Source organism: Gobius niger (genome assembly GCF_951799975.1).
Source record: "Gobius niger genome assembly, chromosome: 15".
NCBI lineage: Eukaryota > Metazoa > Chordata > Actinopteri > Gobiiformes > Gobiidae > Gobius > Gobius niger.
The window spans coordinates 14256614-14282917 of NC_136866.1; the positions used below are offsets into that span (position 1 = coordinate 14256614).

The 26304-nt window shown below is 40.7% G+C and overlaps 4 protein-coding genes and 1 long non-coding RNA gene across 5 annotated transcripts in view; 2 read left to right on the top strand and 3 right to left on the bottom strand.

Annotated features, from left to right (window-relative positions):
* rars2 (arginyl-tRNA synthetase 2, mitochondrial) overlaps positions 1–26304 on the top strand; it is a 109320-nt gene that overhangs the window by 41311 nt on the left and 41705 nt on the right. The window lies entirely within an intron of this gene.
* Positions 10318–25389, bottom strand: LOC306975162 (uncharacterized protein; the record flags this gene model as incomplete). The annotated part of the gene is made up of 10 exons (XM_079572581.1): positions 25164–25389; positions 23079–23322; positions 22691–22917; positions 22544–22617; positions 21180–21709; positions 21030–21108; positions 20889–20961; positions 20793–20823; positions 20612–20706; positions 10318–10376 (listed from the first exon to the last, which is right to left on the bottom strand). The coding sequence occupies exons 1-10, from the start codon at positions 25201–25203 to the stop codon at positions 10318–10320; spliced, it is 1452 nt and encodes a 483-aa protein (XP_079428707.1). The 5' UTR covers positions 25204–25389.
* On the bottom strand, positions 15969–17543 carry saysd1 (SAYSVFN motif domain containing 1). Its single transcript, XM_079572204.1, has 2 exons — positions 17161–17543; positions 15969–16484 (listed from the first exon to the last, which is right to left on the bottom strand). The coding sequence occupies exons 1-2, from the start codon at positions 17332–17334 to the stop codon at positions 16164–16166; spliced, it is 495 nt and encodes a 164-aa protein (XP_079428330.1). The 5' UTR covers positions 17335–17543; the 3' UTR covers positions 15969–16163.
* Positions 17550–18925, top strand: grcc10 (gene rich cluster, C10 gene). Its single transcript, XM_079572205.1, has 4 exons — positions 17550–17664; positions 17873–17926; positions 18522–18698; positions 18783–18925. Exons 2-4 carry the CDS (start codon positions 17875–17877, stop codon positions 18920–18922), a joined length of 369 nt encoding a protein of 122 aa, XP_079428331.1. The 5' UTR covers positions 17550–17664; positions 17873–17874; the 3' UTR covers positions 18923–18925.
* Positions 19592–20557, bottom strand: LOC306974835. Its single transcript, XR_013793663.1, has 3 exons — positions 20423–20557; positions 19814–19873; positions 19592–19736 (listed from the first exon to the last, which is right to left on the bottom strand). It is a non-coding gene; the product is annotated as an uncharacterized lncRNA (long non-coding RNA).

Sequence of the window (26304 nt, forward strand, 5' to 3'; positions counted from 1 at the left end):
CTCTTGATGCCTCTTCAGTGTTTCAGAATAAGACATTTTTATTATCATTATTCATGAGGATATGTTTATGGTGACATTTTTTAGTATAGTGGAATGTTTTCTTGGAAATAGATATAAACTTGAATTTTCTTATCCCAGACCTGTTTAAGCATTTCATTAATGAACCACACCATTGTTTGCATAACTATAGGTTATATCTCACTGTATTAACGTCCTTTTGCACTTGAAGACGATAAGGTGACATTTTAATAAAAATACACTGTACTTTAATGTCACGATATTCACATTTGAAAGGATTGTTTCTGTGCAGTGTAACATAGTTTTACTGTGTGTGGGAGTTTATACAGTTTGACATTTGTTTACATTAGTATAGAAAGATATAGAAAGATATAGCGCCCCCTATAGGACCAGGTGGATTTTTTTGTGGGCTGAAAATAATTTGTTTTGCTCCAGCTGATACCGGAGGCGGAAAGGACCCTGAGCTGTTGCGATACTGGCTGACCGGCCAGGACGAGTGCGAGGCAATCTCGACAGGGGGAGTGGCGTGTCGAGGCCAGGGCCTTTATCACTGCTTACGGCTTTTATTAAAAATCATATTTTTTTATTATTTTATTTCGAACATATAATAACAAATAAACAAAAGGAATAAACAATAGATTAATGATTTCACAGTGAAATTGTCCAAAAGGTTATAATTCTTTACTATAAAATAATGAATACAATACATTAAGAATGTCCATAATTAAGACCCAAATAGGAACACAAAGATGGCACCATTTTAAAAAAAAATCTTTTTACTTTTGTTATTTTCTTAAACATGTCATGTGAGAATATGATGTAGATCTAAGAGGGCAGTAAGTACTGTAACCACTTCTGCCTAAAAACAGTACTTCTGCCACACAGATGAGTTAGTCTGTAAATAAATGCTCATTGATGCATGCACACATGGAGGCTTGATTCAGGAGGAATGTTTCGTAGAAATAAACAGAAAGGAATGTTGTATTATCTTGTCACCAGACCCGTTTAAAAAAGAGTAATGACAATTAAAATGAACCACACCACTGTTTGCATCAGTGTAAATCTTAATTAACGTCCTTGTGCTCTCATTCCTGAAACAAAGATGTAAATTGTAAGTTTTTGTCGGAATATTTGAAAACAGGCCTCATTTTACAACCTACTTTTTCTTTTATCCACATAGTACAATAAACCAGCAGATCCAAAAGCAGCCAAAAGACATGCGATTGATATTCCAGCAAGCGCCCCATCTGAGAGCGGCTCATATGGGACAAATACTAAAAAGTGAATAATATTCAAATCACACATGTTAAAGGTAAGACCACACCAAAAAATGACTTAATGTTTCTGCTATGGAGGTTTTTTCAATAATGTAAATGTTTTTGCTCCGACGACGACGACCAGAAAGAAAAACTGTTAAATCACTTGATCTTAGCGCAACTTAGTGTAGGAAGTTGACACAAAATATTGGATTCTGTGGAGCCGATGAACTTTAAACTTCAGACTCTAAAGAACGTTTGAATGTAAGTGAACTCTTACTTACGTTTTTTTTTTTCAACAGTGATATTCAGCGGTGGAGATGATTTATAGATCATAGTTTTGCTGTTGAAGGCCCCACAGCTGTAGAGCCCTCTGTGTTCTGTTGTAAGAGGATCCAGAACTAGCTTTGCTCCAGAAACTGGAAGTGGATCTGAATTAAAAGTCCAGGTAATGTTGGTCCCCTCAGGTCTAGAGTCGACTGTGCACGACAGAGTGAGTTTGAATCCCTCCGTGTAGATGTCGTTTAATGGGACAGCTTTCACTTTCACATCTGGACCATCTAGAAATATAAGATCAGATTTTGACAGTGAATTACAAAACATTTCTCATGGGGCCAAGAAACATTAGCTTTGCAAGTTTTTGATTAAAAAAGAAAAAAAATTAGTTTGTCAAATAAGTTAACGACAGTATTCTGAATGGTTTGGTCTGTGGGATGATCAACATCTCCCATCGCAACCCAATGAGGTTCAATGAAACTCACACTTTGGGGAGAGAAAGACATTACTTTAATAGAAATATACACCATTTGAGCTAAATAGTCACCATTCACAAAAGCCGTCACCATTCACAAAAGCTGTATAATAAACAGAGTTGCTGGTTCAATGCTAACATCGCTCTTTCAAGTCCAATGCTGTTTCTGCACAATGTCAAACTAATCGGCATAATACAGATGTGAAGGAACATCTGTGGGCAAAAATCTATCAGTATCAGCATCGACAGTCATTCACCAAACATAGCAATTGTAGCCACTGTATAAAACAACAGCGCCCCCACAACATGACTCCATCGGAATTGAGGCCCTGGTCACTGTGGCGAAGTTCAACGGAATTTGGGAAAGTAATGAAGTATTTTAAACCCAGAGGTGGCTTATAACAAAGTACAGTGCAGTACACAAGTAGAGTTTCTGAGGAGCTGTCCTTTACTTGAGTTTTTTATTTTTTTATTTTTTATGGCAAACTTATCACTTTCTACACAGCTCCAAAGTAAAACCACAAAGTTGGCCACATATTTTGTCTCATTAGGTAAAAGTATTTTCTACAAAGATTACTTCAAGATTTCAGAATAATTTGACTGAGCAACTTTTACTTTTTTTTTTTTTTGACGTAGTAAGAAAATACTTTGACCACAATTGTTTGAGACCATGGATGTTACAAAGACCTGGACGGGGCAGTACCAACTCTGGCCTGCAACATTTCTATTTATGGCCACCCCATAGTAAATTCCACTGGGCCCAGAGGAGAATTTTGTTCAGCTCATCAACTATTTGTGTTAGTAATTGTACACATTAAAGTACATATTCTTCAGAGTTGGTCAATCGGGCCTAAAATGGACAGACTTACAGCTGACAGTGAGGCTGAGTGGTCCACTGGATGCTGCACTGATCATATTACGGGCCCCACATCTGAAGGGCCCGTCGTAGCGGCTCACGTTGGTCAGGGTGAACACTGGTGTATGGAAGGGGAGGCCGTAAGTGCGGTTGTACCATGTGAAACTCAGACTGGTTCCCGATGCCGTCGAGCAGGTGAGATTCACAGAGCTCTGGTTCTCAATCAGGTCTGCGGCACTGGCAGACAGTCTCACATCCGAGACGCGCTCTGAGGAGGAACATTACAGACTAGTATTTGCAGCACCATTGGGGTTAGAAAATGGTGTTTAGTTTATACAGATTCCTTGAGGTGTAGACTCTTTACTCAGATTTATATTACGCTGGTGCTGCTTCTAAAACTAAAGCTACCACTATGCGGCACATGACTGCAGGACTTACCATATACACTCACACCAAACGATTTGTTGAACTGTGGAGCTTCTGTGGGGGTGATGTTGACTGTGTAGATGCCAATATCGTCCAAAGTGAGATTTCTGAGCTCCAGGGATCCATCGGAGTGCAGGGTGATCCTGTCTGCATACTCGGGGTCAGTAAAGTTTTCGAACTCCGTACTTTTAGTAATTATAGTTATATTTGAGATCTTCCAGGATATGAATGTAAATGGAGCTGGGTCTCGAGATGTGTTGCACAGGGCAGTTTCCCCGACAGCTTTTAGCAGCCAAACGTCAAAGGGGGGCCAGGAGCCAATAGGATGTCCAGTGGCCAAACCTGACAGAGAAAAGAAAAAGCTGTTTATTGGATATGTTACAGTCGTGTTGAGCTTATTCACATCAAAGCTTGAAAAAAAAAAAATACTGTCAATTTGAGTGCTCATAAGTAAGTCCCTCGCAATAAACATCACTTTCTTTGGTTGATACAATAGTGTTATCCCAAATGTAGTTCAAATTTTACTCAAGTGCAAGTCATCGATTCTTGGTTAATGCCAATCTATATTCACCTACAGAGCAATCAGTGCCATTTTGTACCAAGTATTCACCAGATTAGTGAACATAAACACCTAGAGTAGTGAACATAAACAGAACACAAGTATAACATTGTGAATAAATCTCTCACCTAAAGCGGCACATACGATGACTGTTTGCACCAGGCCCATAGCGTCCACTGAGGACAAAGTACAAGTTGGCAGAACTCATCTGGAAGCAATTACATTTTTCCGTCAGATGTTATGATACTTTGGTTAATCAATGTCTTTGTGACTTGTTAAAAGAATCTCTTAAAATACGCTTTAGTGCTTTGACATTTCCAACAGAAGTTTGTTTTGTTTTAGACGAAACATTTGCTCTTTGTAGAAACGTGATGAATTTAGGTCGTCTGTACATGAAGTTCAAATATTTGCGTCTAGTTTTACGCAGTCACAAAAACAAATTTGTTGTTGATTTGTTTCACCCTTACATACCCCGTACAAATGAAAAAACAAAAGGAATAAACAACAAATTACTGATTTGACAGTGAAATTATCCAAAATGTTTTTAATTCTTTACTATAAACAAATGAATACAATACATTAAGACAGTCTTTCTCCATAATTAAGACCAAAACAGAAACACAAAGACGGCTTTTGTTATTTTCTTAAACGTGTCATATGAGAATATGATGTAGATCTAAGAGGGCAGTAAGTACTGTAACCACTTCTGCCTAAAAACAGTACTTCTGCCACACAGATGAGTGAGTCTGTAAATAAATGCTCATTGATGCATGCACACATGGAGGCTTGATTCAGGAGGAATGTTTAGTAGAAATAAACATAAAGGAATGTTGTATTATCATTCATTATCATTAAAATGAACCACACCACTGTTTGCATCAGTGTAAATCTTACTGTATTAACGTCCTTGTGCTCTCATTCCTGAAACAAAGATATAAATTGTTTCTGTTTCTGTCGGAATATTTGAAAACATGCCTTATATTACAACCTACTTTTTCTTTTATGCACATAGTAAAGTGCGCCAACATATCCAAAAGCAGCCAAAATTAATGGGATTGATATTCTAGCAATCACCCCAGCTGGGGTCGACTAATGTGGGACAAATACTAAAAAGTGAACAATATTCAAATTACACATGTTGAGGGTAAGACCACACCAAGAATGACTTAATGTTTCTGTTATGGAGGTTTTTTCAATAATGTAAATGTTTTTCTCCAACGACGACGAGAAAGAAAACTCTTAAATCATTTTGTTAGCGCAACTTAGTGTAAGAAGCAACAAGTTGACACAAAATATTGAATTCTGTGGAGCCGATGAACTTTAAACTGCAGACTCTAAAGAACGTTTTTGTATGTCATCAGGTAAGTAACCGCTTACTTTATATTTTTAACTGTGATGTTCAGAGGCTTCCAGGATATGAATGTAAATGGTGCTGGGTCTCAAGTTGTGTTGAACAGGGCAGTTTTTCGCAGGACAAAGAAAACCTGAGAGCCAAAAGGTCGTCCAGAGGCCAAACCTGACAGATTGATTGATTGATTGATTGATTGATTGATTGATTGATTGATTGATTGATTGATTGATTGATTGATTGATTGATTGATTGATTGATTGATTGATTGATTGTTTATTCCGAGTTCAATGTACATTACATACACACGTTTTTTACATTAACATGTGCAGCTTTTACGAAATTTTAACATGCTTTCATTTCATTTACATTTCCACATGCTAGACTTTAGAAGCCAATGTCGGACTATCACAAGGCTCTGCACTTAAGATTAGCACAAATACAAATAAAATAGGCCAAATGGAAAGGTACTATGGCCTACACTTAAAACATCTGGTTTGTCAATATCATTCCTTTGTCCATGTCAAAAATATCTTAAATAACAATAATCCTCCCACAGATGCACAGTGTCCAGAACCCAGGCACCTCCTCACCCTTCTCTCTCCTCCTCTCTCCTCTGTCTCCTTACCTCAGCGCACACTGCTCTGGCCCTGGTCTACGCTCAGCCCTGACTTAGTCGGAATAATACAGCTCATTTTAAGATCATGTTATAGCGCGACAAAACAGAACCGCTATGTGACTGACTTGTTACCGCGGACTTTATCCGGGCGGTCTCGACACGCGCGGCGCTGACTACCTCGCCCCGACGGCCCTCTCGTTTCCTTTCCCCTTAATAATCCAGTCATGTCGCGCTGGCTCGTTCATAAAGTTATCGAATTTACTTTGTTTACTTTACTCCCGCGTCTTAGATGAGCTGCACCATCTTATGGGGAAACAGGAGCGTCAGCGCCGCCGCGGCTCGAGAGGCAGAGGAGGAATGAAGCGCGATTTTAAGTTGTTGCGCATTAAAACTGTATTTTCAGCACATGTTGACTCAGTAGGGCAAATATAACAACAATAATGAAATATGAATAAAATAACACTTAATATTGGGGAGAGAAAAAAAAACAGGTCTGGAGAAGGGCACTTAAAGGGCACAGGGCAAAGGGGCAGGTGCTTGAGCACCACCTGGGCTCTACCTGTGCACGTCCCTGTTTGAAATGATTGGAGTTTGTGCAGTGTGCCAATATAGTTGGTGTTTTCCCTGTTGCCCATTTAACAGTTGTGAGGGAGCTTTTACTTTGGAGTTTGACATCTGTTTACATTAGTATGAAGAAAGATTATGACTGCCAGTGTCACGTGAAGTATTTGTACCATTTTGCTAAATGAAAATGATGGTGTATAAAGTTGCATAATGGCTAAAGCAGATACTTGAAGTTTGAGGTATATTAAGCTGTAAACATGGCCAAAGCCACTGCGATCTTCATGTCATGGGTTGAATTCCAAAGACCACAGATGTACACGACTGAACGTAATGAAACAAAAATGATACAACACAATACAAGTATAAAAATGTGAATGAATATCTCACTTGTTTGTATGCTTCCTGTTATATAGTTATTTATATAAACAGGCTGCTCATATGAAGGAGACTCTCATACTCTCTTTGCCCTCCCTGTATAAGTAAAGATAATTCAACCTGAAAGACTCAGAGACAGAATGCGTTTGAACGGGAACCATGATTTGGGCTCAGACCCTGATGGAAGATTGCAGTAATGATATGGAATACATAGCATTGATGGACGATAGCCAGAATCTTCCCCCGGAGTCCGGACACTGGTGGTGGAAGGACAACCCAGGGCTGCCACTGACGACGACGACGAGCAGAGCCGAGGAGGGGCGGAGGAGGGTCGCAGCGCGGCTGGGAAACGGCCGAGTGATTAACCGGGGAGCTTAAGAAGGGGATCCTGGGTGATGAGGGGCTGAAGCAGCATGAGCAGCTGCCATGATTGGCTGACGTGAAGGTGATTATGATCAGTAAAGGCTGCCGTTGATCAGGCGATGAATGGAGGCTGCAGGTACATCTTCAAGGTTGAATTTGCGCTGAAGCTTCATAATAAAAATGTTGTAAAAGATATTAACACCCCGAACTGCAGTTGTAGAAATCTACTGAGGTCCTGCCATCATAGTTTTGCGCCGTCAAAACTTGCTCAAATTTCTCTGCCAACCTATTTAAACTTCTAATGAACAGCTTTGGACACATTTCTGTTGTTACTATCCCTGCACAAACTGCACTGTAGTGAATGATCACTTGTACCAACATGAACAGAATGAATCATGTTATGCCATATTATTTGTACTTTTAGACTTTATTTTTGAATATATATATATATATATATATATATATATATATATGTATATATATATATATATATATATATATATATATATATATATATATATATAATTATATGTATATTAATATATAATTAATATACATATATATATATATATATATATATATGTATATTAATTATAATAGTGTGTGGTTGTGTGAAGGTCAAGCAACTGACTTTACTCTATTTAAATCATAATGACAATATAAACTATCATTCATATTCTCTGAAAAATGGCCAAAAAAATCTATATCAGCCAGGGTATGTACATTTTTGAGCACTTATTTTGTTATCACCAGCACCCATGGTCACAGGAGCAGGTACTGACTGGAACGTGCCTTTGCTTGGGGCAGTTTGAACCAGCTACCACTGAACCATCACCCCATTTATAAACTACAAATGACTTAAAAAGAGCTGCAAAGTTCTTCATCTGTTTGCCAGTGGCCCACAGCCCATACTAATATTAATAATTGGTAAGATTTTAGCAGAACATGCAGTATTAGACCGTTTGAATGCACCACGGGGAGTCAAGAACACCACAACACGCATGAATCACTGACCATGGACAGGAATCATATTCACAGAGCTCCAGAGCCGCTCAATAATAGATTTAGACTTCCACTTGTACATGGCTGATGTACAAACACCAGCGTGGTTAAAAATATGGCACCTCGCTCAGCGTTGTCACATGGGACTAGGGAGGTGTTAGGCTGCCTTCATGTGCTCTGGTAAAGAGGATCCTGATTGGAATAACTTTATCAATCATTGGATTTTCAATATTCTCTGTGGTAGTACATTTTCTTTTGAATTCCTTCAAAGTGCATCATTTATAGCACACCAGAGAGCTTTAGTGTCTTATTATTTTCGAGTAGTGCACTGTAACATTTTCTTTTGCAGTTTATGTTAGTATGTTTGTTTTTGAAGCTGTGCATGCGGACCAGGTCGTCGAGGTACCTGCCTCTGACTGCCACCCAGTCCTCTCCGCACCCGACCCCTACGGATCCCTCTGCGGGTGGTGGGTCCACAGGAGGGCGGGCCCACGTCGTCCCTTCGGGCTGGGCCCGGCCGGGCCCCGTGGGCAGAGACCCGGCCACCAGACGCTCGCGTTCGGGCCCCAACCCCAGGTCTGGCTCCAGGGTGGGGCCCCGGCTGCGCCATGCCGGGCGACGTCACGGTCCTTGAATGTCGTACGTCCCCTCTTCAGGTCGGTGGGGAGTCCTTGCCTCAAGTGGAGGAGTTCAAGTATCTCGGGGTCTTGTTCACGAGTGAGGGACGGATTGAGCGTGAGATCGATAGACGGATCGGTGCGGCGTCAGCAGTGATGCGGTCGCTGTATCGGTCTGTCGTGGTGAAGAGGGAGCTGAGTCGGAGGGCAAAGCTCTCGATTTACCGATCGATCTACGTTCCCACCCTCACCTATGGTCATGAGATTTGGGTCCTGACCGAAAGGACAAGATCGCGAATACAAGCGGCCGAAATGAGTTTCCTTCGCAGGGTGGCTGGGCGCACCCTCCGAGATCGGGTGAGGAGCTCAGTTACCCGGGAGGAGCTCGGAGTAGCTCCTTCACGTCGAAAGGAGCCAGCTGAGGTGGCTCGGGCATCTGTTTCGGATGCCTCCTGGTCGCCTCCCGCGGGAGGTGTTCCAGGCATGTCCTAGTGGGACAAGGCCTCGTGGAAGGTCCAGGACACGGTGGTGGGACTATGTCTCCGAGCTGGCCTGGTGTCGCCTCGGGGTCCCCCCAGAACAGCTGGAGGAGGTGTGTGTGGATCGGGAAGTTTGGGCATCTCTGCTGAGACTGCTGCCCCCGCGACCCGGCCCCGGATAAAGCGGAAGAAAATGGATGGATGGATGGATGGATGTTTGTTTTTGCACTTATTTTCAGATTTGCTTGTTCTTTGTACAGTCAATTATTTTTCTTATATGGAATTTGCTAAACCCGTTGTAATCCAGGGACTCATCCGTTAATGTTTTTCCTTTGTTCAAACACAGTTCCACATAAGACCATCTATAGAACATGTCATATAGCGCAACCTCACGCCCTATTTTATGGTTTCTGCTTATTATTTCATATCCTCTTATAGTGAAGTCATCAGGTTTGTTATCATGTAGCCATGTTTCTGAAATTCTCAGTTCAAAGGGGATGCTGAATTTGTCTAAGTACTTTCGTATGTTCTCCAAATTTGCATACAGACTCCGACTGTGAATCACAGATACGGTTTCCTTCTGGTAAATTTTATTCTGTATTTCAGAAGTTTGTATCAGGATCAACATCATCAGTTGTTTGGCTTATGTTTTGTTGGGTGTATTTAGTTCATAGTCTCTATAGAATCATTCCTATTTGACTCATTTTCAGATGACGATTCATGATAGTGGGAGATGGAGATGAAGATAAGAGGGGATCCTGGGTGATGATTGATTGATGTAGGTCTTCCAGGTTGGATTTACGCTAAAGCTTCATGAATGTGTTTGTGCTCTCATTTCTGAAACAAAGATATACATTGTGAGTTTCTCTTGGAATTTGGGAGAAAAAAAGACCTCATATTACAACTTACGTTTTTTGTAACCGCATAGGCAATTGCGCCTGCACATCCGAGAGCAACTATAATACATGCAATAGATATTCCAGCAATCGCCCCATCTGAGAGAGACTCTTCAACAAATCCTTTAAAAAGTTAATATTCAAATTCATTTCACATCTTAAAAAGGTAAAACATCCTTTACATCTGTTTAAATCCTAGAATGAATATAGCTATAGGTCGCTGCTATGGAGGTTTTCTCAATATTGTAAATGTTCTGCTTCGACGACTAGAAAGAAAATACATCTTGAATCACTTGATGTTAGTGCAACTGATGTTAGTGCCCCGCCCACAGCCCCGCCTGGTCATTAACCACTCAATTCGCATTGACAATACACAGTAATCACCAGCACTTAGGAGCCGATGACTTGAACTTTAAACTGCAGCCTCTACAGAACGTTTTTGTATGTCATCATGTAAGAAACCTCTTACCACTTACGTTTTTCAACAGTGATGTTCAGAGGTGGAGATGATTTATAGATCATAGTTTTGCTGTTGAAGGCCTCACAGCTGTAGAGCCCTCTGTGTTCGGTTGTAAGGGGATCCAGAACTAGCTCTGCTCCAGTAACTGGGAGCAGATCTGAATTCAAAGACCAGGTAATCTCAGCAGCCTCAGGTCTAGAGTCGACTGTGCACGACAGAGTGAGTTTTGATCCTTCGAAGTAGATGTCGTTTAATGGGACAGCTTTCATGTCTTTCACATCTGGACCATCTGGAAATATCAGATCAGATTTTTAGAGTGAATTACACAACATTTCTCATGGGGCCAAAAAAACAAGTTTTTTTTGCAGGTCTTTGCTAAAACTGCTAAAATCCAGTTAGTGCCTCTGATCAAATAAGTTAATGGGCTGTTGCACGACAGTGTTCTGAATGGTTTGGTCTGTGGAACGATCAACATCTCAAATTGTAATCCAATGAGATTCAATGAAACTCACACTTTGGAGAGAGAAAGACATTACTTTTATAGAAATATACACAATTTGAGCTAGAAATTATTCACATGCCACCATTCAAAAAAGCCAATTGCAATGCTGTGTATAAACAGTTGCTGGTTCAATGCTACAAAGGGGTTTCTGCACAATGTCAAACTTGTATTTGCACTTATTTTGATCTCCATAAGCAACACGTAGCCTACAGTATCTCTTCCTGGAATCAATCCAGCATGTTGCTAACAAACAAATTTGATACCAGTTTTCATCACCAAGTGATACAATTTAAACAACAATTACCCCCCACAGAGGCGCGAGCACACGCACACATACACACACACGCACACACACACGCACACACACATGCACACACACGCACACGCAAGGACATAACGTATTATCCAGACACTAACCCCTAACCTTAGTCTTAACCCAATCCTAACCCTAAAACCACATCTTGACCCTCAAACAGTCCTTCAAAGAAGTGAGGACCACCCAAAATATCCTCACTCTGTTGTTTAAATACTCAAACTGGTCCTCACAATGTGGTAATTTCAAGAACACACACACACGCAAATGCACGCACACACACACAAAAAGGAATATATGTACATGAGAGATGATTACAGTACTTTATTCCACTGTTTGTTCTCACTTTGGGTAGTTTAAATCTGCCCTCTGTGACATGTCTGGTTTCATAATTATGGTCATCCGCACTAAAATCTAACTCTTTGTGTAGTACATTGAAGGGCTAGTTATATTTCTGGTCAAATTCATTCAAGAATCACTCTTTCACCTTTAGCCAGGACAGTGAATTATGCGTCCAATTTACATTAGTTCCGAGTGGGCACCGAAGTGCACAACAAGCTGCTCTGTTTTGGACTGTTTGTAGAGCTTTTATATTTGTTACAGCAGCACATGATCACATTTCCGAGCAGTAGTCTAACTGTGATAATACAAGTGTTTTTAATAATATCTGCAGTCATACTGGAAGATAACATATGACATCGTCTAACCATTGAGAGGCCTTTCCCTATTCTACTTGCCACCATATCCTTAGACCAAGACAGGTCGTTGTCAACTTCAACATCAAGAAGTCTGGTCTGTTGCACCTGCTCAACAATTATATCTTTGACAACAAGACTTAAATTGGGTTAATCTCGCAGCATGTGTTTTGTTCCAAAAACAATACTTTATTGAGAACTTGCTTATTATTTGTGACCCACTCAAATACTGATCTTAATTCTTCCTTTAAAACAATTTGAAGTTCTTGATCTGTACTTTGTGATGAATAAATGGTTGAGTCATCAGTGTACATTACTATTTTTGACTTTTGTAACACTAAGGGCAAGTCATTTGTATATATAGAAAACAGAAGTGGTTCTAGGCAGCTAATAGCTTTTACATCTGAGAAACTTCCAACCCACAGTAATGCTGCTGGACTGAAACCATAACATTGCATTTTCCTCAGCAGAAGGTTGTGATCTATACGATTTTTACACTAAATTACTATACTTATTATGCACAGTAATATCTTCTCTCCTACAGAATTCTCTGCACGTCGAAGTGCTCCTCGGCCTTATTTCGCCTTATAATATAGTACCCCTTTTTTCCATTTTTGGCACTCAACGCATGGGAGCAAAAACAAGTTTTCCTTTTTGGCACTCAATGTGTTAATAGGGAAAATGTGGAAGAGCTTGGTCACTTCTAACTTCACCTCCGTTTGGATGCATAGATGAGAGGAGAGGCTAAATGCTAACAACATCTTTGGTCTTTTTGCATGACTGAGTGCACACGTAAAGACCAGACAGGTACGCATCAACTCGTCTAAGGTAAGAACATATCTCAGTATGGAAAAACAGTGACTTATTCCTATAATGTTTTGGAAGAGGTGTGTGGTGACGGCTTCCGTCTCTTGGTGCGTGATTGAACCGATACGGGTAATATCGTGAAATCATAGGCTGCGAGCAGCTGCCCAGACGGTTCTTCTATTGAACAGAAGGGAGAAGTATCTGGCAGGCCAGGCAAGGTTCACACCACCAGCTCAACATGATGTTTTTTTGTCCATTTTATGCTCTTAGTATTGGTTTGACAGATAAAATAAGCAACTAGTTACTAGACAAACTTGATTTAAAACTGTCATGTCGTCATATATTGCTCAATAAACCTAACCCTAACCTTTTCTTAACCAAATCCAAGCCATTTTCCTAACCTTAATTGTTTTCATTTTTCTCAACATAAGCCATTTTCAACTCCCTAACCTTAACCAGTTAGATATCATTATCATATAAAACATAAGTGATGGCAAAAAAGCCGGGAATCGTCCGATAGCGTCGCAGACATTTCATTACCTTAACCTTGTTTTTGTGGCTGTTGTGCACAAAATGTACATATTCAGAAAATGCATTTAATATTCATAAAATGGACAGACTTACAGCTGACAGTGAGGTTCAACTTGTCACTTTTGACGCTACTGATGATATTGTTAGCGGTACAGCTGAAGGGCCCGTCATAGCGGCTCACGTTGGTCAGAGTGAACACTGGTGTAGTGAAGGTGAGTCTGGAAGTGCGGTTGTACCATTGGTACCTCAGATCTGTTCCTGATCCCGTCAAGCAGGCGAGAGTCACAGAGCTCTCGTTCTCAATCAGGTCTGTGGGACTGGCATGCACTCTCACATCCGACGCGGGCTCTGAGGAGGAACATTACAGACAAGTAAATGCAGCACCGCTGAGGTTAGAAAATGTTTTGTTTATACAGATTCCTTGACATGTAGACTCTTTACTCAGATTATATTATATATGGTGCTGCTTCGAAAACTAAAGCTACCACTATACAGCGCATGACTGTGCAGGATTTACCATATGCTCTCAGGAAAAACGTTTGGTTGTCATCAGAAGACCTAAAGTCAAAAAACGTAAATGAAATTTATCATCATAGCACATTTAAAAACAACTGTTGTTGACCAAAGTGCTTCAGAAAAGGTCACAGTACAAAAATATAATAAATAAATGAAATGTAAGCAGCAAAGCACTAGCAGCTCAAATTTTGACCATTATATGTGCTTCAATTGATCAAGCGTCTGTGCAGCTCTGTGGAGCTCTGTGGAGAGAGCATCTACAGAGAAGGCCCAGGCCCCTTTGGTCACACGCTTGGATAGAGGACCCTCCAGCAGTAGCTGGTCAGCAGATCTGAGGGCCGTTGCTGGAGTTTGGCGCAAAAGAAGCTCAGACAAACAGTTAGCAAAAGCTTAAAATATCACTCCCCTCCCGGAGGCGACGAATTGAACTCTGATCAAATAATGTAAACAGAATTACAATGGTCCAGTTGTGAAGTTATAAATGCATGAATTGCTTTGTCGAAGTCAAAGGCAGATAGATAATAGTTTTAAGGTGGAAAACGCTTGACGTGACAACATTTATATGTTTGTAGAATTTAAATTCATTTCCACAAACACTCACCTAGAGCCAAAAGGATGTCCAGCGGCCAAACCTGAAAGAGAAAAGAAAAAGCAGTTTGCTTGATATGCGACAATAGATGTGTGACCTTATTCACATCAAAACTTAAAAAAATACTGTTAACTTGATTGCACAAGAAAGTATCTCGCAATAAACATCCCTTTCTTTGGTTGATACAATATCATACACATCTCATTAAAATATTACTCAATGCCATTCTATAAGAAACACCTGAAAAGAAATACAGGTGAAACTCAGAAAATTTGAATATTGTTAGTTAAGTTAGTTAGTGTTAGTGTTAGTTCATTCATTTTTGTTATTCAACTTAAACTGTGAAACTAATATACTTATGACATGCAAAGTGAGATATGTACAGATTTTATTTGTTATCATTTTGATTATTATGGCTCAGCTTGTAAAAAACCCAAACTAAAACTCATAAAATTTGAATATTTTGAAAATGGACTGTCAGCCATAATCATCAAAATGGTATAAATAAAGGCTTTTCAGTGTAAAAAATCCATAGTACAGTGTATTACTGTAAGTTGTATAATGGATAACGCAGATACTTGAAGTTTGAAGTATATTCTTCCAAAGCTGTAAACATGGCCAAAGCCACTGCGATCTTCATGTCATGGGTTGAATTCCAAAGACCACAGATGTACACAACTGAACGTAATGAAACAAAAAAAAGATAAAACACAATACAAGTATAAAATTGTGAATTATTATCTCACCTAAAGCGGCACACACGATGACTGCTTGCACCAGGCCCATGGCGTCCACTGAGGGCAAAGTACAAGCTGGCAGAACTCATAAGGAAGCAATTATGTTTTTTCCATTACGCTCCATTGATATCTTTATGAATTGTAAAAAAATAAATAAAAAAACCTCTTGTAACGCGTCTTTAGTGTTTTAACATTTACAACTGAGGTTTGGTCCATTTTAGATTGAGCATTTTAATATTAGGTACAAATTTGCCTATTTGTTTGTATGCTTCCTGTTATATAGTTATTTATATAAACAGGCCGCTCATGAAAAGTCTCATACTCTCTTTGCCCTCCCTGTATAAGTAAAGGTATAATAAAAATGTTAACACCCCGAACTGCAGTTTTACAGATCTTCTAAGGTCCTGCCATCATAGTTTTGGGCCTTCAAACTTGCTCACATTTCTCTGCTTACCTATTTAAACTTCTAATGAACAGCCTTAGACACATTTCTGTTGCTACTATCCCTGCATGCTTGTCCACTTCACATATTCCACAAACTGCACTGTATTGAATGATTATTTGTTGTAGGTACCAAAAATGAGCAGAATGAATCATGTTATGCGACATTACTTGTACTTTTAGACTTTATTTTCCTCGTAATTACCACAAAACAACAAACATGAAAAAAAAGGAAGTCTCATTCTTGTGCTATTTACATTATTTATTAGATTTTTTTAAATACCTAATACCCTGTCTCGCAACCACAACAGCACCCATGGTCACAAGAGTAGGCAATGAGTGTAAAGTGCTTTTGCTTGGGACAGTTTGAACCAGCTACCACTGAAACACCGTCACCCCATTCTTAAAATACAAACAATTATAATAAAAAGCTGCAAAGTTGTTCATCTGTTTGCCAGCGGCCTGTAGCCCATCTCTCCTTCCAGTTGCTCTGCAGTGAGTGATCCCAGCAGTGGCTGACAATCCGGGTTGAAGACAGAGTAAGCGCTGAGCTCGCCAGGCTGACGGGCCTCGGGGCTCCTCAGTCCTTCATAGATCCAGTAAAACAGAGACAGGACAAAGAAGGGCAGGCCAAACTCCAGCTCTGCAAAGAGACCCAGAAGAACCAGCCACAGCAGAATTTTGAGCAATGTGAGGTTTGTAAAGGCCAGTCTGGAGGAGAGCCACCGACCCAACGCGGTGTCAAGCAGCCAGTCGCTCCTCTCCTGAAAAAAGACAAAAACTTGACTTTAGAGATGCACTGTAACAACTTATTTTTTTTTACCCAACACCTTTCATTTGGGCTTCGTCAGTGAGGAAGTTTTTTTCTGGTAAAGTCCAAGAAGCTACATATATACTACTAATCCAGGTCCACAGAATAGTCGGTCTCCAATTCATTGGATTCATTATAGATAGATAGATAGATAGATAGATAGATAGATAGATAGATAGATAGATAGATAGATAGATAGATAGATAGATAGACTGGGTTAAAAATATCAATCAATCTGTCTATCTATCCATCTATCTATCTGACCTCTATAGACATCTTCTGAAAGGCATAGAATTCTAGTACTAGTTACTAGCCGTTCATAATCATACAGGGTTAATGCCTGTGGTGTGCACATTACAGCAAACGTATCTTTATTCAAAATTATAATTCGAAATTGTGCAAACCCGCTTGAAACGGGCTTACACTGACAGTCCAGTCTATGGCTTACACCAAAGGACCTTTACTTACTATATAACCTACCCACCTGGATGAGGAGACTTCAAAGACAAATATTGGGGATGCACATTATATTTATCACTTTTTATAATATATATTTAGAATATAATATAATAGTCTAACTCACAAAGAGATAAAGAATCAGTTAAAGCACAGTAGCTGGGAAGCACTACCTGCTCTGGTTCGTTTTGGACAACAGTCGGTTCTTCCTGTGCCTTCTCCTCTTCTGTCATTTCCTCCGTAGACTGTGCCACTGTGTCCTCTGGCTCTGGGGGCACCTGCTGATCTTTCTGGGTAAATTTAGCAGCTTGTCTTCGGGCTCGAAACTCCGCAAGTTTCTTCTCCATCAAGAAACTGCGAGACGTCACCGAGGCTAACGCTAGTATAATGCTAATAACTTGGCGTTAGCTCAAAGGCGGTTTTAAATTAAATTATATTTCCCGATCAGCTTTGGAAATGTTCAAAGTTATAGTTCGTTTATCATCCGGTTGAAAAAGTATCGTATTTTGATGATGTTACGAAGCCACAAGTTTCACTTTGTGTTTGTTTACTTTGTTGATGTCCACGTTAGTCTTTCAGGCGGAAGTGGTGTCGTAAAGCAGTATCGTTTTGTCGTAAATGGTCGTGCACAGCTCTTTTCCCAGACAAGCTTAGCTAGGCTCTTTTACATCTCGGTGGTATGTATTTAATCTTAACTCAAAACTATATTAATCAACTATTAAAGGCTGGATTAAATGTATTCATGACTGTTTCAGGACGTGTGATTGAATAGTTAATTGTATATTCTTCTCGTAGGAGCATCGTTGTAGTTTCCTTTGGGCGTTAGCATCATGTTTTTGTCCATTGTGAATTTAATAGATCGTACATTATATTCTCCTTTTTCAGCCATGGCTTCAGCTCCAGCACAGCAACCCACTCTGACGGTCGAGCAAACCAGAGGTGAGAAGGCTTACTTCTATCTAAAGTAATAACCTTGCATCCTTGCAGTTTTCTCTTTTAAAACCAGTCAAAATGGAAACGATTCTACCAGGAGGAATTCAATAAATAGATGCGACAAAAAAAATTGCAGTCAGTCCTTGACAGTATTAAAAATGATTAAAACGTGACCCCAGCTGAGAGTCAACAATAGTCAGGATAGCCGTGTTTTGTCATAAATAACTGTTTAAGTAATTTTCCTCAGTGATCTATCTCCATTGTATTTGTTAATATTTCATATTAAAATCAAATTAGATATACTGATATGGTTTATAAATTTGCACAAGGCAGATGTAAAAATGATATAACTGGATATAACTTTTTACTGTATCTTTTGTATCCCCTTCCCTGTCCATTTAATTGCTCTGAGAAGCACTTTTTGTTGACTTGTTAGTTGAATAGAGCTCTTAATATTTTGCCTGATGAAATAAGGGAAATAAAAAATCTCAGCAAAAATATGAATGCATCAAATCCACTTTTACAATACCACATATATACAAGATGCTGTAGTGAAAGATTGTAAACCTGAAGTTTTGGAGACTGTTTAACTCTGTCCCAGTGGTGCTGAGTGAGGTGATCCAGGCCTTCGCCGCCCCGGAGAACACTGCTCGGATGGACGAGGCGAGAGAGAGCGCGTGCAACGACATGGGCAAGATGTTACAGCTGGTGCTCCCGGTCGCTACACAGATACAACAAGATGTCATCAAAGCATATGGATTCAACAATGAAGGAGAGGGTAAGATGGCGTTGTAGCTTTGTGCCAGTTTGTTCTAGTACCACTGTGCTACTAGACTTGACGTCCAATACTCCCTTCCTTTAGGTGTGCTTAAATTTGCCAGATTGGTGAAGATGTATGAAACGCAGGATCCAGAAATTGCTGCCATGTCGGCCAAACTCAAGTCTTTGCTCCTTCCTCCGCTTTCAACGCCACCCATAGGGGGCGCCATTCCTGCTTCGTAGAGGCTGCAACTTCTAATGCAGTGGTCATCTTTCACATGTCTATAATTTACTTTTATCGTTTTATTACCATTGAGCGAAGCCTTTTGTTTTTATAACATTGTCTGGTTTTGTGTTAAATTATTTCTTTTAATGCAATATTTATTTCCTTTTGACATCGTTTTAAACATTGCCATCGTCTTTTGTACCATTTTATATGCGTAAAATCTATGAAAACTTGTATTAATAAATTAAACTTTTTGGAATATTCATGTTGGATCTTTATTAATAAAGCAACACTCTGGGAACCTCCATAAATAAGTCAGGATTAAAAGTGCATACATTTGCAAACATACACAGGAAACAAAATTGAGACAAAATAAATAAAATTTAGCTTATGATAATGTGGTCTCTGAACATGTAGTTATTCATCACGAATATAAAAAAAAGGTGTATAAATATATAAATGATTAAGTGCTTGACAAAAACAAAACTGTGCAAGAGTGCAGCCATAACTTGTGATCATATAAATGTGCAAATCTTCAAACTGTAAATATGTTCCTGTCAGCCACATGTGTAAAGTCACCCAACAGCCTTTAGATACAGTGTTACTGCTGTGTAAGTACAATAATAAAATCATCTCACATGTAAAAATTGATTTAAAAAATTAAATAGAAAATTAAATTGATTAGTAAAAATTATATTGAAAAATTAATGAAATTGTCAATGACATTCGGTTGGCGACTCCTCACATCTCAAAGTGGCGGAAGATGCTCTCAACATAAGCCAGTACTCTCTGCCAGTCCGGTCCATCCACTTTAAGCATGTCCTCCGCTGTCTGAGCAAAAGCAAAACGAAGATGTTGAGAACTTTTTCAAATATACGGCATCTATGCAGACCATAATGTTGAGTTACCAGTGTGGCAGTGATTCCTACAGTCTCTCCAGTCATAAAGGCAAGACTCAGATTTTCACTCTGTAAAAACGGTTAAAAGTAATAAACCAGTGAATCAGTACAGCTCTGCACAAAGTTATGTTGCAATCGTGGGTCTAAACAGTGGCATCTGGTGGTTTGAAAAATGCACGACAGCAGCTCGCCTTAAAAATGTGAACTCAGCACTGGCTGTGCTTGTTTATTCTAAAACCAAGTTGACACAAATGAGCCAATTTAACCAGATAAGGCAGTGATTGAGTAAGAGGTCAATTGAGAGCAAACAAAGAATCAATGATTCTGTCCCAAAAGTATCACTTCTCAAAAGGAAGTTACTGATCAAAATAAAATAAAATTTCCACCTACAAAGTAGTCTAGTGGAGCCAAGACAATGGTCATATGCATTGGATGGCTGAGAGACTGATAGCTTAAAGTAGCCTAGATTCATTCAGTATGGGAGATTAACAATACATTTGTCTTTACACATTCAGGTCTTTTGATAATGAGAAAAGTCAGAATAGTTCAGGTAATCAGAGTTTGGAGTATTAGCATTTTATTGTAAGACACAATATAGTTAATGGCTGGAAAGGTTACCTTGTTATCTGCTTTGAGGTTGTCAAAGGGGATAGCACCAGGTAAATACGTGTGATACAAAGCACAAAAGGCTAAGCCGTCTTCCCAGCTGCTGCTGAAGTTGGTTATCTCAATATTCTGCAAGCACAATTCAATTCAATCTAAACATAATTTCATATAAACACGGTATGGACATAATGAAGCCACTCACGTAGTTTTGTGTTCGCCCTTGGCACCAGCGCAGCAAAGAGTTTCTTCTGGAGCCGCCATGACGGCGGAGCAGGGCACTAAATCCATCCTGGGGTCTGACAAAAAAAAAAGAAAGTCACACCACAAGATTTCAAAGGAACAAATACCGGGAGATTTGTACAATTAGGGAAAAAAAGCATACTTAAAAGAATCGGCATCCTCTTCCTGTTTTACTGCAAATGAACAAACACAGGTATGTTTACATGGTTTTATTTAGCAGATAGTTCACCTATGGTACCTGTGTAGAAGCTGCACCAGCTGTCCTGTCTCTGTAAAGTGCTGTCCATCCTCCTTCCTTTGGTTTCTTCTTTCTAAAGTTTGACAAGGACTTTAAATATAGCGTCAGCCTTTTCGCTACATTTAAATGTACATGTCATACCTTGTTTAAAGGCAAAGATGTGCTTGAGTTTGATTCATTTGTGCTTGGTAGAGCTGGAAGTGGTAGACGGGACAGACTCCTACAAAAAAACGTTGTCATTTAACAAATACATCTGAATAAGTACAGTGCAGCATCAGAGTGCTTTTGTACCAGGATCTTTCGGACAGCATCACCACCCTTCTTGAATCCCGGATGATATTGGTCCTCTCCCTCTTCTTCTCCAGAGCGGCTAACCTGCGAAGGTAGCACTCAGCCACGCCCTTCCCGGTCAAACCAACGCTGCCAGTTTCATTTGAGCAGTCAGGATTTCGGAGCGCTTCATCATCTTGGAGAGTTGGATTTTCCCCTGTACATGTTGTGGCATGTGTTTTTTGCTCCCCTGTCTCCCCCGCGCTCTGACTTTCATCACCGTTGTGCCTTGTACGTCTTGCGGCCTGTTGCTTCTGCAGCGTGAGTTCGATGAGTTTGCGACAGGCCACTTTGTGATCGTCTCTCAGGTCCTGCAGTTCTCGGTCTTTGGCCTGCTCCCTGGTCAAAGCCTGATCCAGCTGCCGCTCCAAAGCCTTACATTGGTCCTGCAGAGACTCTAGAGACTCCTCAGACTCCAGTCGCAGTCTGTCGGCTACAGACACCGCCACCTGCAGGTCACACTGGAACTGCTGCCAGTCCTCACGCTCGCTCTGCACCAGGACACGCACACAGTAAAAAGGACCAGTTTAGAAATAATTGGCTATAAATTAATGATTTTGGACGTGAATGCAGTCGAAAATACAGTGGTTACAAAAGTATTCAGACCTCAGTATTTAGTTCCAGCTCCAAAAAAATGCTGAATGTTTTAATTTTCATGTACTTCAATGGTTACCGGTGTCATTTTCTCCCCCATTATAAATGAATATGATTTTACTGTCAGGCTGCTGCATAGTAAGGTCTCAAAACTTTCTGAACCCACAGTATAACTGTTGTGCATTTGTTTTAGATCATGTCATTCCCTTACTTGGCCAAGTGAATAGTCTTGTTTAGTGGGAGCTCTGGGTCCATTCTTATCCTTTCATTTCAGAAATCACATGCAAACAATTTTTACTGTTAGTACTGTAACAACAAACATTAATGGCTCAAGTAGAAGGAATGTAACAACATGCAAATCTCATGGTGGAGTCTGTTTCTTACCGCACACAGAGGAGCCTGAAGAAAAATGAAAGACAAAAACAGAGCCAGGTCTTCCATGCAAAGCCATGCGATTTAGAAGCTTGCATTTTGCTGTTTTAAAATGTACGTTGGACTAGGGCTGAATATGTCGACAAATGATTACTATCCCAACATTAGGTGACAAAATATCCATATTGCAATATCAATGAGCTTCATATGACTGAGATGAATAGCCTAAAACAATTGCATTACTTCAAAAAGTTGCAAAAGCTACATTTTAGTAGTGATTTTTCTATTTTACAAAAAACGGCTAATCAAAAGTCAAAATGATTTTCTCGTATTGTGCAGCCCTACTATGGACTACTCACCCGCAGAGTCTCTCTTAGCCTCTGCACGTCTTGACTCAGCTCATCTCTTTCAGCTATTAAGTGTCTAAGAAGCTCTATAATGACACAAATAAGATTGACAAAGGTAAAGTCCGACACGGATGAAGCACTTGTGGAAGTGGCTCTCACCGACAGCTCCAGAGGTGAGGTCTGTGTTATGTGCCAGCCCCAGAGAGCTCTGATAGTGCTCCATCAGGCTCAGCAGCACCAGGGTCATCTCCTCACTGGCCCTCTCCGCTGTGGCCTGAGGCTCCAGCCCGCTGTCCCGCTCCTGCCAGCTCTGCTCCGAGGGCGACCCCGACGATGCGGACTCTTCTCTGGGACGGTCCAGGCTCAGCGCTGCTGTAGTACTGACGCTAGGGGTGGGCAGGAGGACAAAAAAACAAAAATCTTACTATGATCCATGTACATTTGTAATTGTAGCTGTAATTGCTCACACTGCGCTGTGATTGGTTAAAACCGCCTCTTATGGTTTGAGCTACATGATACAATTCACTTTTCTATCGCCCAGCCATACCCGGCACTTGCATCGGTGTGTGCTGTGGTGATGCTGTCCTCGCTGATCAAGGCCCAGTCGGAGGGAGGGGACAGCCCGTGTGCCCAGTCCGGGAGGGGAGACGAGGGTGTGAAGGGGGTGGTGCAGGCTGCCGTCTGTGGGGTAGTGGCAGAGTCTGACGAGGCCCTGGAGGAGGCGATCATGGCACTGAGCACTGCCTCGGAGGGCGTGGTGGGGGCTGTTTGGAAGAAATCCAGAGGAGATCCTGACAAAAGAAATGGGGATGAATAGAACTGCGGCTAGTAGAGTTACAGCAGATAAAACAGACACATGCTACCTTCATCTCCAAATAGAAAGTCCACTTAGCAAACCTTCTGGTCGAGGCATGAGCACAATCGACACTAAACCAACACTTGTGTATCGCAAAGAGAGATTATAACCAAAACCACTATGGAGAAAGTAAAATGAATGTCAAATCCTGCCTTCTGTGCAAGTTAGCAGCGTCCTAATCTATCCTTGTGTTGCAAGTTCAAGCCATCTTATGTGTATGGGATAATTTTAACAACTTTAATTTTAGCCATGCTGTACAAAAGCGTCCATAGATCTTCTCTGCCTCTCCCCGTCGTCCTTGTGTTTTACTGCGGGATAGTGCAGAGTCATCGTTTCCCAGCGGCACCGGCGTGTGATGTGGTTTGATGAGCTCCCGCTGCCTTCACAAGGGAGCTATTCTCACTCTGTTCACACACACATGCTCGTACGCGAGTCGAGAGGAAGCTGGAGACGCATTCTATAACAGCTGGGAGTAAGAGCTAACCAGAGCGAGCTGCCAACAAGAGGAGGAGAGCTCCACACGCCAGTCAGCTGCTCTTTGAAGACTACAAGCAGTAGGACTGCGAAGGAGCTAAATGTGGGACTATTTTTGAGAGATTCTGAGAAACTAGAAAGTAGTCTAACGTGTTCATTGAAATGTGTTGTACTAATCCAGAAATGGTTTAGGAAAGTGTGCTAATCCTTCAAAACCTTCAAAATGTAGATGTTTTGACTTGGATTATAGAAACTATTGTGCCAATCCACATGAAACATAATCTGGCACGTCGTCTTCTCTGCCAAATAAACTAAGGTCTAATCATTTTCTTATACACGTGTCCAAAAGCAGTGACAATTTCAAATATTTAAAGAGCTTTCAGCCATAAGATTAATATGGCAGGGTTATGAATGTGTCATCACCAAATAATGCACAAGCACCAATATTGTATTGGACGCCTTTAGCTTTACTGCTGTGGCTTTATGTTAATAAGCCTCTGCAAAGTAAAAAGAGTGTTGTGTTAATTTGTCACCAAGAGTATTGATGATGGGTGAGTGTGACCACTGTGCAAAGCCTTCTCCAGCACATTCCGTGGCCATACCACCATTGCTATGCCCAATCCCATCAGATTTTGGCTAAGCAGGGTTAGGGCATGGTCGGTTCTTGGATGGGAGACTGTTTGGGAACACCAGGAAGCCTGGGTGAATGTAGTGAGTGAGTGGTTGGTGGTGGTTGGAGGGTCCGATGGTACAGAGTGGTTTACGATCTGGACTCTGTGGCAGCCAATCCATGTGCCATAATGATGTTCCACTCTTTCACAATGTGAGTCCGATGAATCCTAGCATTGTCACCTTAGAATATGCCCGTTCCATCAGAGAAGAAGAAATCCATTTACAGAATAACCTGGTCATTCACAATGTTCTGGTCGACAGCTGATCTCATTCTTTGACCACATAGTATTGCCGGACCAAGCCCTGACTTACTGCAGCAACCCCAGATCAGAACAGCTGCATCCAGGTGGTGACTTGTTTTTTTAGTCAGGTCGTGTTTTTTTCTGTGTGGAGGGTTCTTTCAAAAACTAACTGCCCCATAGCGTTACCTTGGCACTTGCCCTCCATCTGAGATTATGACATTCTCACATTTGAGAATGTGAACCTGTTGTGGGGCATTAAAGATAAGGCCTCCTCTACAAGGAAAGAACGTTCAGAGAAGACATTAACATAAATCCAAGGATGCAACAACATACATTAATAGAAAATAAACGTTTGTTGATGATCACGTACCTTCACAAATGCTCCTACCTGCAGATCCATGTCCGTCTTTGCCAGGGTGGTTACCCATGATGCCGCAGGAGTCCGGAGATGGACAGTCCAACGAGCCCAGACGCTCCTCCACTCTGTCCTGTATCGTCACACCTAAAAGCTTCTCCACAAAGCAACAAAAAACAAATGAAACAGTTACACCATAGTTAGCTTATTCAACTTTCTGAAAGATCATTTTAGCATTTGAACACTTAGGTTAACTGCATGGACTGTAGATGTGTACACAGAAATCTACAGCTGATTTATTTGCCAGTCAATCTTTCCATTACAGTAATTGAACCTTCTGGTCGATTGAATGGAATTGCAGAGAATGTCAGACTAATATGTTATCGAAATAAGAGAAAATCTTTTGGTCAATGCAGAACTTTTACTCTGTGATTTAAGTAGAAAATATACTTTGAAAACTCAAACAGCATGAGTCCAGAATTCAACATAATACAGTTATTCTCGTATGAAGCATATGACACAGAAAATGTATGCGGTTTTAAAATACGCAAGAAGAGCCTCTGCATTGGGTTAAACAAATCCTTACATTTTCCAAGATTTCATCAACTCTACACTACTGGGCTATTTCCAATCTAAACAGTTTCAAGGCGCATTCTGTCATGTCTATATCGCATAGAACAGACAGATTAGATGAAACCACCTTGTGTGCAAACGTGACATTGCAGCTAAGTAAGCATGTGCGATTCCAGACTTATGAATCCAGCGTCGCACCCAACACAACAACATGCCTGTGTGGGACCGACAGCCCAGGTTTCATTCATCTTTACCGGCGGCTTTTCCTCACGGCTGATTCGACGTCCCAGCCCCGCATTCGCCGATCACGTACGGCTTCCTCGGGACATCCAACACGCAGCAGAGGGTCATCTATATAACTTGATGTTCAGTGTCTTCTTTCGCCTGCGACAAAAACAAAAGAACACAAATAAGCTAGTTGTTGTGGGGGGAAAACAGTGGCGCAGACGCAGGTTGAGAGAGAGATGCCGTCGTCGTGGGAAGTTTGTGTGCTCAGCTGATTAGGCACAGGTGCGGGGCTAGCACATGTTTGGACGTCAAGCGAGAGGACGTCACAAAATGAGACTTTCCTTAAATGTTCGGCATTTCGCATGTAATAAAT

Bases quoted from the DNA above. Each gene is read 5' to 3' on its own strand.
- saysd1 (XM_079572204.1), bottom strand. From the start codon at position 17,334: ATGGAGAAGAAACTTGCGGAGTTTCGAGCCCGAAGACAAGCTGCTAAA. The intron at 16,485-17,160 runs GTAGTGCTTCCC...GTCTTTTTTCAG, and splicing joins TCCAAAACGAACCAGAGCAG to GAGAGGAGCGACTGGCTGCT.
- grcc10 (XM_079572205.1), top strand. From the start codon at position 17,875: ATGGCTTCAGCTCCAGCACAGCAACCCACTCTGACGGTCGAGCAAACC. The intron at 17,927-18,521 runs GTGAGAAGGCTT...ACTCTGTCCCAG, and splicing joins GACGGTCGAGCAAACCAGAG to TGGTGCTGAGTGAGGTGATC. The intron at 18,699-18,782 runs GTAAGATGGCGT...CCCTTCCTTTAG, and splicing joins ATTCAACAATGAAGGAGAGG to GTGTGCTTAAATTTGCCAGA.